Source organism: Mercenaria mercenaria, chromosome 7, assembly GCF_021730395.1.
Source record: "Mercenaria mercenaria strain notata chromosome 7, MADL_Memer_1, whole genome shotgun sequence".
In the NCBI taxonomy this organism is placed as follows: Eukaryota; Metazoa; Mollusca; class Bivalvia; order Venerida; family Veneridae; genus Mercenaria; species Mercenaria mercenaria.
Window position 1 is genome coordinate 56,079,444 of NC_069367.1, and position 13,723 is coordinate 56,093,166.

The 13,723-nt window shown below is 33.4% G+C and overlaps 1 protein-coding gene across 1 annotated transcript; it reads left to right on the forward strand.

Moving 5' to 3' along the window:
* Nucleotides 1-575: 575 nt before the first annotated feature.
* On the forward strand, nt 576-6,634 carry LOC123555808 (baculoviral IAP repeat-containing protein 3-like). The gene is made up of 8 exons (XM_053548459.1): nt 576-664; nt 1,810-3,170; nt 3,369-3,569; nt 3,791-3,927; nt 4,300-4,342; nt 4,650-4,775; nt 5,065-5,382; nt 5,505-6,634. Exons 2-8 carry the CDS (start codon nt 2,438-2,440, stop codon nt 5,723-5,725), a joined length of 1,779 nt encoding a protein of 592 aa, XP_053404434.1. The 5' UTR covers nt 576-664; nt 1,810-2,437; the 3' UTR covers nt 5,726-6,634.
* Nucleotides 6,635-13,723: the final 7,089 nt, after the last annotated feature.

A 13,723-nucleotide genomic window follows, 5' to 3' on the forward strand; every position in this document is an offset into this window, starting at 1 on the left:
TATGGATATGACTGGACATGCTAATTCTTTTCCAAAGTTAAGAAAACATGGTATTTGTTGTTTTAGATTCGTGTGAATATGATGTTATATCTATAAATAAATGCTAAAAGTGATTTCAAGTAACTGTTTATTACGCAGGCTAAGATAACGAACATAAATATAGAACGAGAAAAACCGATCTCGGCATATATACCATTATGTAAATTTTCAAATATCTGTTTGTGTAAGTGACCACAAAGACACTATTAGTCATCGATATTATTAACTGACCGGACATGCAAACTGTTTCCCAAAACTAACACTCATGTTATTTGTAGTTTAAAGCGAAACGTATAATCATGAGGAAATTCGAAAGAGGAATCACTGTACAGTATAATCGTGTGGTTAATATAGGTTAAACACTTTCATCTAAAAATATGTGTCTATAAATAGCTAATTACACTAAGAATATTTTGTATAATAAGTGTCTATTTAAATCAGTATAATGTCGTAGTTTAATCTACAGGGTACGTATAAATAGAAGTAAAAAGTGTGTATATATATATCGCTGTACCTTTAAACACAATTCATTGTGTACATAATATTTTGTGCACATAATATTTGTAATTTATCAGTAGAATGGGGTTTTATGATTATCAAGAAAAGGACCATTCAGTAAAACAAGGTAATGTTCATAAGAATGTTTTAACACAAGTTAAATATTCGTTTCGTATTAATGAAGTTTTGAAACAGAGAGCACAAAAGTGTAAACGGAAAGTTTACACTTTTTTATCATTTGCACATATCAAGAAATACCACTCATAGTAAACATGTATTTTTAGCTCGACTATTCGAAGAACAGTCTAGCTATTCTACTCACCCTGGCGTCGGCGTCACACTTTGGTTAAGTTTTTGCATGCAAGTACATACAGCTATCATTTAAAGGCATATAGCTTTGAAACTTATTCCTCTTTTTCTAGGTCAATTATCAACCTCACTGGGTCAAGTCCCATAACTCTGACTTGTATTTTAAGCAAATTATGCCCCCTTTTGGACTTAAAAAATTCTAGTTTAAGTTTTACATGCAAGTTACTATCTCCAAAACTAATGCAGATATTGAATTAAAACTTCACATGTGCCTTCGGGGTAATAAAACTAGTTGATAGCAGCAGGTCCAATAACTCTGACCTTCATTTTGACCAAATTATGTCCCCTTTTGGACTTCGAAAATCCTGGTTAAAGTTTTGCAGTGCAAGTACATACAGCTATTACTAAAAGGCATATAGATTTTTTCTTTTTCTAGATTAATTACCAACCTCACTGGGTCAAGCCCCATAACTCTGACATGTATTTTTGGCAAATTATACCCCTTTCGGACTTCGAAAATCCTGGTTAAAGTAGTGCGTGCAAGTACATACAGCTATTACTAAAATGCATATAGATTTGAAACTTATTTTATCTTTTTCTAGCTCAATTACCAACCTAACTGGGTCAAGTGTCATAACTCTAACATGTATTTTGGACAAATTATGCCCCCTTTTGGAATTCTGGTTAAAGTTCTACATGCAAGTTACTATCTCCAAAACTAATGCCGATATTGAATTGAAACTTCACATGTGCCTTCGGGGTAATAAAACTAGTTGATAGCAGCAGGTCCCATAACTCTGATATGCATTTTGGTCAAATTATGTCCCCTTTTGGTATTTAAACTTTTTGGATAATATTTTCCTTCTTCTGGGACAATATTTCGAATAGTCGAGCTTGGCTGTCTTACGAACAACTCTTGTTATATAAAGGATTCATATAGCTATAAAACAAATCACTTTACAGAATGAAGAAATCAAATAGGAGAGAGACACAGTACAGGGATGAACAAACATGTTCCGCTGATATACACAGAACATACAGCGGACCACGTGATGAAGCTCTAGATATCGATAGTGGTGCAGCTTCCAGTGTAAATATACCACATGAACATGGTTGCTCCTCTGTTACTACTAATCTGGAAAACACGAGCAATGCTCGAAATGAAAGAAACAAAACTTTGATAACAGATTCTAGTGCAACAAAACAAACTGCTGATCATGCTTGTCATTCCCAAAAGATTAGCGGAATCATAGAAATATCAGGCAGCCAAACTGGAAACCTAAATACCCTCACAGAAAAGCACGGACCGGAACACTTGACCGAAAATCAGAATAGTAAACGCTCTTCTCGGGACCTCCATCTGGATACTGAGGTATCAAAACAGGTCGATCAAAAACTTAATTACCTATGACTAGTAAAAGAAGCCAATGCTAAGTACAATTCAAATTCAAAACAAGTCAGAGGCAATGATAGCTGCATAGATAGTAACTGCCTTGAATATGCAGTAAAACAGGAAACCAGATTGCCTGTGACCGCTGTTGCAATTAATCCTAAGCAACCCATAGTATTTCCTGTATCAAAAAGAGAGAATATGAACGCAAAACACGACCTGTCCACACCTTCAGTAGATACAGAAATACTTTCTCATTTCGATCCTTTGATGAAGATAATAGACAAAATAGCAGATGGACAAAGAGTGCCGCCGCAAATCAGCATGCAGTATGAAATGCTCCGATTTTGTACACTTCGTTCATATCCAAAGGAAAATAAACCATTTATAACTAGAATTGCACAAGCAGGATTTTATTATGCAAACAACGGGGATGAGTTGGTGTGTTATTGTTGTGCGCGAAGAAAAAGTAACTGGAGTGATAGTGACATTCCTTTGGACGTTCATCGACAAATGAATCCGAACTGCAGATTTCTTGTTTGCAATTCCGATGTCAATGTTCCAATTAAACCAGCTAAAATAACGAGGCGGCCCTTGTCAACGTTTTTTCATGAAAACAATTCTCCTGAAGTTAATAGTATGAAAACATCAATGGTGTCACAACCAAGGAAAAGAGCTAATGAAATGTCGACTATAGTGCATAAAACATTTGAAAATACAATTCAGTCAAATCTAGATTCTTCTACCGATATGTTGAACAGAAACACTGTCCAAGCTGATGCCTCTATGGTAGCAATGTCTTCACCAGCGCACCAGCTTGCCGATCACGTGTCTGGACTAAGTGTCGCAACGAGCAGTAGTAATAAGTCGTTGTTAAATTCCAGTAGACTTGCGAATGATCATGTTGGAAGTATAACTGCAAAGACTTATTCTGGTGAGATTTCCATTATTTCTAGACATGTTTTTTTCTTAAAGATTTTGCATTTTATCTCAAATATCATTTTTAAAGCGAATGCTTTGTATTTTTAAGGAATGGTTAAATTAAAAAAAGACATTCGACTTTACTTCAATTATTCAGCCAGTCACTTTTCATTTCGGTATAATACAGTGTTACTTTTTCATTTCCAAAAAGGGTACAGTAGTTCTACTGACGAAGGAAGAAGGGCGCAACAGAATGTTACCCCAAAGTATCCAAAGTACGCCAGTAAAAGTATTCGAGTTGCAAGCTTCAGTGAATGTGGTGACATAGTCATTTCGCCAGGCTTTCTAGCTGAAACAGGTTTCTTTTATGCTGGATTTGGAGACTGTGTGAGATGTTTCCATTGTGGAATTGGTAAGTGAACGATTCCTATTTGAACTTAGAATGCAGAGTAAAATATTTCTTTAATCAGTTAATCAATTTGGATTTATTTTTAAATGTCTGTTTTAGGTTAACTTTAAGAATTCTACAATTCTAAACCGTGCCTTTAACAATTTATAAAATTACCTCTGCCTCAGTCACTACGCATGAGTGTGTTTTGTAAAGGATACTCTTATTGCTTTTTTTTCAAATAGGTCTTCGACATTGGTCTACAGAAGATGATCCTTGGATAGAACATTCCAGATGGTCAAAGGATTGCTTCTTTGTTAAACAAAAGAGAGGTCAGGAGTTTGTGAATCTTGTGCAGATGGCAGTACAATATCCTCAAAACGTAAGCTATACATAATTGACATACTGATAAAATACATCTTGAAATATATATTATTGTGAAAACGCCTTGTAGTAATTATTACAAACAGATCTCTTTAAAAGCTATTCACATATCTTTATATGGTGAGCATATAAATAAACCACATTTAGTACATACATTTATGTATAAAGTTGTTCCAATTCCATCCCAACATCATTTATCCATTTGTCAAGAGGAAGTTTGTTCTGTTTGAGCATTAAAATAGTATCTGCCCGTTCTTTCTTCAAGAACATATTCTTGGAAGTTGTATTATAAAATGGAAACTTGGGCACATATTTGCTAAATATTATCAGTTCATAGCAATTTTGAATCTTGACCTTTTTACTATTTCAGCATGATCAAAATGGAAATAAAAGGCCCACAGACAGTATGACAGGTATTTATATTTTAACATTCAATTTGATAAATGCATTTATCTTTTTTTCCTTAAATGTCTTGAGGTTATTTTGCCTAATTTTGCCAATTTATTTATCAAACTGGTAAACTCTCAGTAGCCACAATGGGGTTCATAAACATGTGGACATCCGGTCCGTATTTTCGGTGACACCAGGGTTATTATGATATATTTTCTATTTGTCAGTTGTCAATTTTGAACATTTTTTTTTAAATTATGCTACGCTGATTTCTCTGCATAAAGCATGGTAACTACATGAAAATGTCTTTTTTAATTTATTTTGATACAGCTGCCACACATGGAAGAGATATGATAGAGAATCTATTGCAAAGTGATGCAGCTCAAAGTGTATTAGAGATGGGATACCATCGGGATGTTATAAGAAGTGCTATCGGACAAATATTAGAGTTAAACGGTACAATTCTATAGTTTCGTTTACATTTTAACTTCGTTCTTATTCATTAAAAATTCTATCATTCATTTCGTTAAAGTTAATGAGCGTGATAGTGTTGCATAATTTTCATGAAGTGAACAAAAGTTATTTTCTGATAATTTTTAACAGAAAGTTGTTATAGTAGCTGGAAATGATTATTGCCGTTTTATTTTATTTTCTTCACGTCAATAGCAATTCACAAACAGAATGCTGTTCAGTAAAATTATGAAAAAAAAATATTGTTACATATTTATTAAAAACTTTCTTGTAGGCCGACCTCATCTAACGGCAGTAAAGTTGATGGAAAAAATATTTGCTATTGAAGAGGGCGAGAACTTAAACAGAGCAGAGCAAAATGCGACACAAGAACAGAATCACTGTGCATTGAAAACGGAGGATAAACGAGAGAAAACTGAACAGTACAATACTTGTAAATCTTGCACCAGGGCAAAAGATATAAACAACGATGTAGCTGTAACTATCACGTCACGTGCGGAAACAAAACAAACTAGCTCAGTATCAGGTGATAACAGTGATAGTTCCAGTTTGTCTGCACGGTATTCCAGTATTTCCAAAACTAAGATACCAGGTAGGTTAATTTTATTACTTTATCAGACAATTTCTCTATAAACAATTGAAACAGATTACTTGCTTCTATTTGATGTTCATCAATACTGTTAAACAAATAAGCACTATTACGTTTTATTACAGGATGCAATCAGATTTCGGAAAGGAAGAGGATAAAAGAAGAAAATGCAAATCTAAAGCAGCAGTCTGTTTGCACAAAATGTAAACAGAACGATGTATGCATTGTTTTTCTACCATGTGGACATTTAGTAACATGTGAAGATTGTGCACCATCTCTTAGGTATTGTTCAGTTCAAACATGTGAAAAATACATTAAAGGGACAGTTAGAACATACCTAGCATAAAACTATTGTTTAAAGCGTGTAAGAGAAAATAGTTATAAGCTATGTCTTAGCTTGTTGTTGGCAAAAAACATTTGCGTTTGTTCTGCACAGAATGTATAAGCAGAAACTTAAATATGATACACTGTACTTTTTGCAAGTCCAGGAAATGGACACGTTACACTTACTAGTAGTCAGCGGATTAAACAGTTTACATGTATATAAAGACAAAACATGTATATTGAAAATTAGTCTGTTTTCGATGGTTTTAACGTACATTTAATTTACATTTCAACTAGATAACTTTGGTGGATGATTCAATCTCATGTATTCAATAAAAACACATAAACTCGATTTCAAATACTATTATCTTGATTTCATAACGTTTCTAAACACTTACATTCATTGAAGTTCATTATATTTTGTTGTCTTGGCGGTATAATATAATTTATGTTTTGCATTAGTATGTATGTACTTTATTCGTAAGGAAGTGATACTTTTTGTGACAATATGCTGTACAATAATAATGTTTTTTGAATGTTGATTTGTTATCTTTAGATACATAAAAAATTATGATTCGCATAGGGGAATAATTTTCCGCTTATAAATAACTGTAAACATGTAAATATTTGTGTCTATTTTGTTTTTCAATACACCATTTTCATAAAATCTCAAATAACTGTTTTACGTGTTACAGCGTGTCATAAGTCTTTCAGACTCTGTTTGATATAAAAGATGTAAATTCGAAGGGTGTAGTAGATTGTGTCCGATTGTTTATAAACTAGACTATTTTATTTCCTTAAATACAGAACTGCTTCAAAAATGACATTTGTCTGTACTGAAAGGAACCGTAATGATTATGCTGCTAGTTGTGAACCAAATGTGCTTATGGTATATTGCTATGTATGTAAATTAATAAATACTGAAGTTGGACGATTTTATTTTTAACAGGTTGGTTTGTATCTTTGTACAGGTTGTGCGGTTTTTGGTTTTATTTTGATAACTGATATATGTTTTATATGTATTATATTTGTGTTTATCCAAGGAAAGTGTTTGTGATAGGATATGTCCCTATTTGATCTCATTTAAAAATTTAGTAGCATCACTAACATGTTCATAATCATGTTCTGTTGGTCTTACTTTTTTATTTAATTAACTCCTACCATATATTAAAGGACAAACACAAATGTAATAATTAAATTTAATTGTCCTAATGTGTCACGACAAAGAATAAGTACAAGTCAACATACGAGTATAAACAAATATCAAACGTTTGACATAATAAACCCGGTCGTAGAAAGTTCTCATAATGTCAAATATATAAATTCCTAAACCCGCCGAGTCTATCACAACTTTAAACATAACATCTCACATCATATCACAATCCTGATGTTCATATAATATATTAGATCACATATCACTAGAGGTCAATTCCATCCCCCTATGTAATCTAATTCACACTTTATAAGTTAACACTCTGAATTTATCCTTTCGAAGAATAATCCATCGCGAAAGTCAATTATGTAATCATATTCTATAAAACATGATCAACATAAAACGTACTTCACTTGAAGAACATAATAAAGTCAAGTAAAATGTACATATCATATGAATAAAATTACGACAACTTTTTATGATACACTATGGATGTATGAATATATGAAAACAATAATGAGAATCAAATTTAAACACAAGTTATAAATGAGAATAACAAAGGAAAAATAATAGGGCAAAATTGAAGGGCGGGTGGGAAATTTTCTGCACGATACTGCCGTGACACGTACTAACAAAGAACAAGTGGCGCGAAATCAATCGGAGCGTCGTTAAATAAACAGGTAATCCAATAAAAAAGTATGAAAGATTAACCAATCAAAAACCAGAATACTGAAGGTAAGCTAAAATAAGAAACGACTAAGCAAGAAGCGCGATCGTCGTTAATTAATTATTTTAATGGGATTAAAATACACCAATTAACTCCTACCATATATTAAAGGACAAACACAAATGTAATAATTAAATTTAATTGTCCTAATGTGTCACGACAAAGAATAAGTACAAGTCAACATACGAGTATAAACAAATATCAAACGTTTGACATAATAAACCCGGTCGTAGAAAGTTCTCATAATGTCAAATATATAAATTCCTAAACCCGCCAATCAACAGCCAAATAAAGCAAAACAAAGAGGCAAATGCAAGTAAAATAAAACAAAGCAAATGTTATAACAAAAAAAACAAACATAATCAAACAAATAACACTTAAAAGCAAGGCAAGAAAGCAATAAAAGTATTCTATATTAAGTTGCAATAACTCACTCTTACTCTAGCAAAACTTGATATTAAGAAAAGTGAAAAGTTTTAAGCTAGTAATTTGCACTATGCAATTCTATAAGAGTAGAATGATTTCATAGTGTAAGAATGAGTTATGTAAAAGCAGGAGCAAATTGACAACATCAAACATGATCTTACCTTAAAACTATCAAAGTTTTAACATAATCTGTAATATAAACAACAATAATCCATCACTAAAATGAATATGCCAAATGTAAAGTAGCTGCCGAAACTGACCTTTCGAGAAGTAACTTTATGATAAGGTTGAAATGACCCTTAAAAAGAAATGCCTTAAACGGTTTGAACCTTCTGTATTCAAATGAAGACCGCCGTCTAATTTGGCGAACAGGTAACGTTTGACTTGTCCTTTAAAATTAAAGGGACGATATGAACGAATAAATTTGAAATTCAGATCGACAGCCAGTACATCTTCCAGAAAATGATTAAATTCTCTAATTTTCTTATTAGAGCAAGAATGATCCACCGGTCGAGGAAGGATAGAAGATACTATAATTCTAATAGAAGCGTTTTCTTTCCTGATAGCCGCTATTAAATTGGTAAAATCCGAAGCCAAAGAGTTTAATGGATTTTGATTAGCTATGTTGTTTGTACCTATGTGTAAAATAATAAAATTACTATCATACAAAGATACTTGTTTCTTGCTCACAAGAAATGACAATTTGCCAATAGTTGCACCCGGAAAGGCTTGAACTTTAACTCCCTCAATCGGTGGTAGATTTTTAACAATGGAGTCTCCCACTATAATAACCCTTCGGAATTCTGCAAGTAGAAAAAGAATTGTTAATACAACAAAACATATACATTACCCTAGATTAAAAGAAAACTTTATTTACATTTAAACTGTGAATATATACATGAAAAAGGTAAGTATTTAATTAACCATAAGTAAGATTCCAATGTCAAAATTACTAGTTATAACCCAAAATTGGATACATACACAAAATCACCACAAATACCCTTATGTACAAATTCTGCTCAATTGGTGAAAACATCCAAAAGACAGCAGAAACCTTTTTTATTAGATCAAAGGCATACAATAGGGAATTTTGGCTCATTATAGTGTTACTAGTACTAAAGCACTGACAAATTTGAACCAATAAAACGAGACACTTTAAACTTGTCTATTAAGGAGTACTGAATATACTTCTTATAAGCATCAGAGTGCCAGTCACCCATTAGTTGAATGAGGTCTGCTGGAAGTTCTAATCTGAAGGCCAGAGTTGCAAAACCTCTTCTGAAAGAATGTGTTGTAAAAGGTATAGGATCCAGGCCTATCTCCTTGATGACTGTACGTAATTTTGTAAGGTACCTATGGTATGTGACCGGTTTGCCTGACTTAAGGATAAATAAAGGCGAATATTCTGAAGCTGGAACATACTTAATCATAAATTTATAAGCTTTCACAGGACATAGATTTGAACCCTTAATTCTAGTCAATGGAGTGAACAGGAGTCTCTCTCCAGCTTGAATAGTTTTTGTCCATTTCATCGTGACTAACAGATCACCCTCAGAAATTTTGACATCATTGCGTAATAAAAACCTTGGATTATTTAAATCTTTTCCAGATGTTGGGACTAAGTTGGATTTTCTTGCCATGAGAAAAAAGGCAAAGAGAAATAAACACCAATAAGTGTAAGAATCTAGATCTGAAAAATCTAACGCTGCATAAATTTTGAGTAAGATTTCCGGAGTAATAGGTTCAGCTCGTTTGACTAAGTGCTTTTTCAACTTAGCGATACCCTTCAATGAAAGATTTATCAGGAAAGATTAACATGATCTAAACTGTAACCTAAAAACAAATGCATAGTTCTAACTCCACTGATGTAGTTTTTGATAGAGTCAGTGGATTTTAAAGATCTGCTGAGAAATTGTGCATACAACTGCAATGTTTCAGTAGTAGCCGGTAATATTTCCAGATTAAAATACAGACAAAATAGTAAAAATGACTCCCAATGCAATCTAAGATTCTTTCTTGAACCTTCTGCATATGCCCTCTTGTTGGATTCTCTAAGATCGCTTCTCAGAGTTTCAAGCTGAGAATCTGAAATACAAATATCACTTATCAAGAAGACTATATTTCTGACCATACCGATAAAACTATATATATACAACATTACAATGACCATAAACATTGTAATGTACTACCACGTACTACCAATCATTCATAAATCTGAAGTCTGAATCATCAACTTTCCATTCTGTCAGAACCTTGTCTTTTGTCAACCGACGAAATTCACTTTCATGGCTGTGATTTAAATGCCACCGGATAAATGATCAGCAATTCGGTTTTCATTTGACGATAAATGTTGGGCCTTAATTTCAAACTCATACACTGAGGCTACAAAACAAATTTCCCTAAGACAAGATTGTAAAAAGGGACAACGGGCTTTCCCTGTATTGAGGGTGATACATACTGATTGGTTGTCACACATAATTAAAATCTTTTGGTGATGGAAAAATTTTCCCCATTTATGAACACAAACTACCAGGGACAGCATTTCAGTGCTCCTATGTGTAACTGTTTATTTAAAATATCAGCTGGAAATCTAGCATGAAAGAAGTTGCCTTTCCAAAAACCGCCACAAGCTTCCAAACAAGCATCGGATGAAAAAATGGAATCGGGCTCTGACCATGAACCAAGTGACAACAAAGACACACCATTATATAACGGTAGAAAAGTATTCCACCAAAGTAAATCTTTGTGAACTTCGGTTGGAATGTCATGCAATACATGTCTATGCAAACCATGTAAATCCCTTAACCAGTTTAATAGACGGTTGATGAATACACGACTTGATTTTACACATGCTCCTATGAAGTTTAATTTGCCCAATAAAGATTGCACATCTTTAATTGTGGCCTTTCTCTTCTCCAACCAAAGTTTGACCAGGTGTAAAATTTCATTAAGTCTATCTGGAGTAATTTCCATAGTCATTTTTAGCGTGTTGAACCAAACGCCTAAAAACGACATAACATGAGAAGGGGGGCAACTCTTATCAACCGCTTCTTCTATACCACTACATTCTAACACTTTTCCTAAAGTCTGATAAGCCATTTCTGCTGAATCTGGTTTTTCGACCCCTGCAAAATCATCGAGATAGTTAAGTATGGCAATACCAATGCTCAACAACATGAAGGAAATAGCATTAGTCACTCTTTGACATATATATGCAGCACTGCGTAACCCCATAGATAAAACTGTGTCACAAAAAATGTGTTTCTTCCAGACAAATGAAACTAAATTATACTGAGATGGGCAAATACTTATTTGTCTATATGCTCGCCTTAAATCTTTTTTGAACATTAAGGCACCTTTCCCTTTACTTAATATAAGTTGGATAAAATCATCTATTCTAGGAAAAGTTAAGGAAATAGCTTCCCCCAAATAAATATCTTTGTCAATATGATCATTTACTGCGTTTGATGTAGAACTACTGAGATCTAGAATAACCCTTCTCTCAGAGACTGACTTTTTTGGGACTGAATTTAATGGGGAAATCAATAGATTATGTTCAAATGGATTATCCTTGAAAGGACCAATAACTGCATCATAATTCATTTCCTTGATCAGATATTTTTCTATTTCTAATGGGAATTCTGTAGCACCTTTATAGTTTTTATATTGCCAGCTATGTCTAGTGGGGAACAGTCATTTTCATTACCTTCGAAACCTATTGGAAACCCAAATTCTATCAAATCACACACTACTAAATCTTTATATTGAAAAGAGATAACCACGACCGCATAAATTCTGTATTTATTCTTTTATTAACCTTGATACGACATCCTTCAAAGTTGTATTTACCTGATTCTTTCACTAGTTTGTGTAAATTGACCTTTTCATTGACCTCAGAAAAACTATTACAATTTTTTACTTCTGTACAAATTTTACAATTCTCATTATGTTTATAAAAATGAGAATCTAAGTTTAACTTGGAGATTAAGGTTTTTGACCTATTTTTATCACTGTCGAAAAGGAATTTGGGGAAAAAAAATATCCTCTGTTTTGCTCTCATTTGACCATTTTGATTTTAACTTCAATTGTCATGCTAAGGTGTGGGGGCAGGACGATGAACTTTCAGGGTGCTGTAATTTCACTTTATCTTTTATCCAGCATGTAGCACATATATGTTGTGCCAAACGCAGTTTACCTTTCACTACAATGGTATGATTGTGTTTGTGTTCACAACGATTACGTTGGAATAACGAACAAAACCAAATGTTGGAATCGTCCATATCATTGGGATTTTTTTCTGGTTGCATGTAATTTGGGTATTTTTTTGGGTCTGGCACCCTGATGTGTGTAACTCTTATTGAAAGAGTTATTCCTGTTTAACAGTACTAATTCTAAGTAAGTGAAGTCATCTGACCATGACTTAGAACCTAATTCTATTTCTCTCAAAACTGCTGCATAGTAAGTTTTAAGAATTTTGAAATCATAAGATGTATTTAAATACATTATCCTTTTCAGTAAAGCCAAACGACCGGACTGTTCAGCTGATTTTGTTTTTGGGTCTGTTATAATTTCAAGTTCACCCGCTGCGAATAAATTCAATTCTAAATTCTGAAATGAGATCTGACGACTTGCAAATTCGTAACGTAACTGAGAATGAGGATACCTCTGTTTGTTTTTAACTTTGTCTGAAGATTTTGAAGCTATTCCTGATTTTTTACTTGATTTTTTGTGCTTATGTTTATGTTTTTTCTTTTTTGACTTGGTTGAAACAGACTTAGTATTGTTCATATCATCATCAATTTCACTACAGTCTTCTTCACTGGAATCGTCCGAATCACTGCTACTATCCGAATCAGTGTCTGATTCGCTTGAACTAAAAAGTCCTAAACTTTTGAACTGTTTCTCCACTTGTGCCTTAAGCGTTTTTGACTGTCTCAAATCGTCAATTGTAATTTTTGACGTTGCTAATTCTGTAAGAACATCTCTTTTAACTGGTTTTGATCTAGGATTAGAAAGTTCTTTACCTTGTTTAACGCTGCGACCTCCTCTCTCTTCTTTTGTAATTTCTGGCGCATTTCCTCCTTTTCACGTAATTTGAGAAGTTTGGCCTGCTCCTGGGATAACTGCTCATATTCTGCATTCAATTTCTGTAGTTCTTCATCGTCATCCGAAGGAATTTCTTCTATTAGACTACTAGAAGACGAAAGTCGTGCTTCTGTACTTTTCACCGTTTCAAGTTTTGGTGGACTGATACCTGAACTATGTGACGGTTCAATGTCATATTCTGCGCCCCCTTCATTCATCTTCTTATAGTCAATTTTGGCGCCTTTTCGTAGATTTGACTTTGGCATATCCACTTTCCGATTTATAAATCAAATGTTTGTAATAACCACAAATTAGCTATAAATTGTTCAATTAAGAGTTTATGTAATGTTTAGCCCAAAGGGCTTATACCTTCGTGTCTTTGCTCACTTTCCTCTCTACATGAATAAATTATTCCGTTTATTATTCTTTAAACAAAAAGTTCTCCTTATCCTTTTCCAAATTACTACTACCAATTTACTACAAAATTTTTTGCACGATACTGCCGTGACACGTACTAACAAAGAACAAGTGTGCAAAGTATGAAAAAGTATGAAAGATTAACCAATCAAAAACCAGAATACTGAAGGTAAGCTAAAATAAGAAACGACTAAGCAAGAAGCGCGATCGTC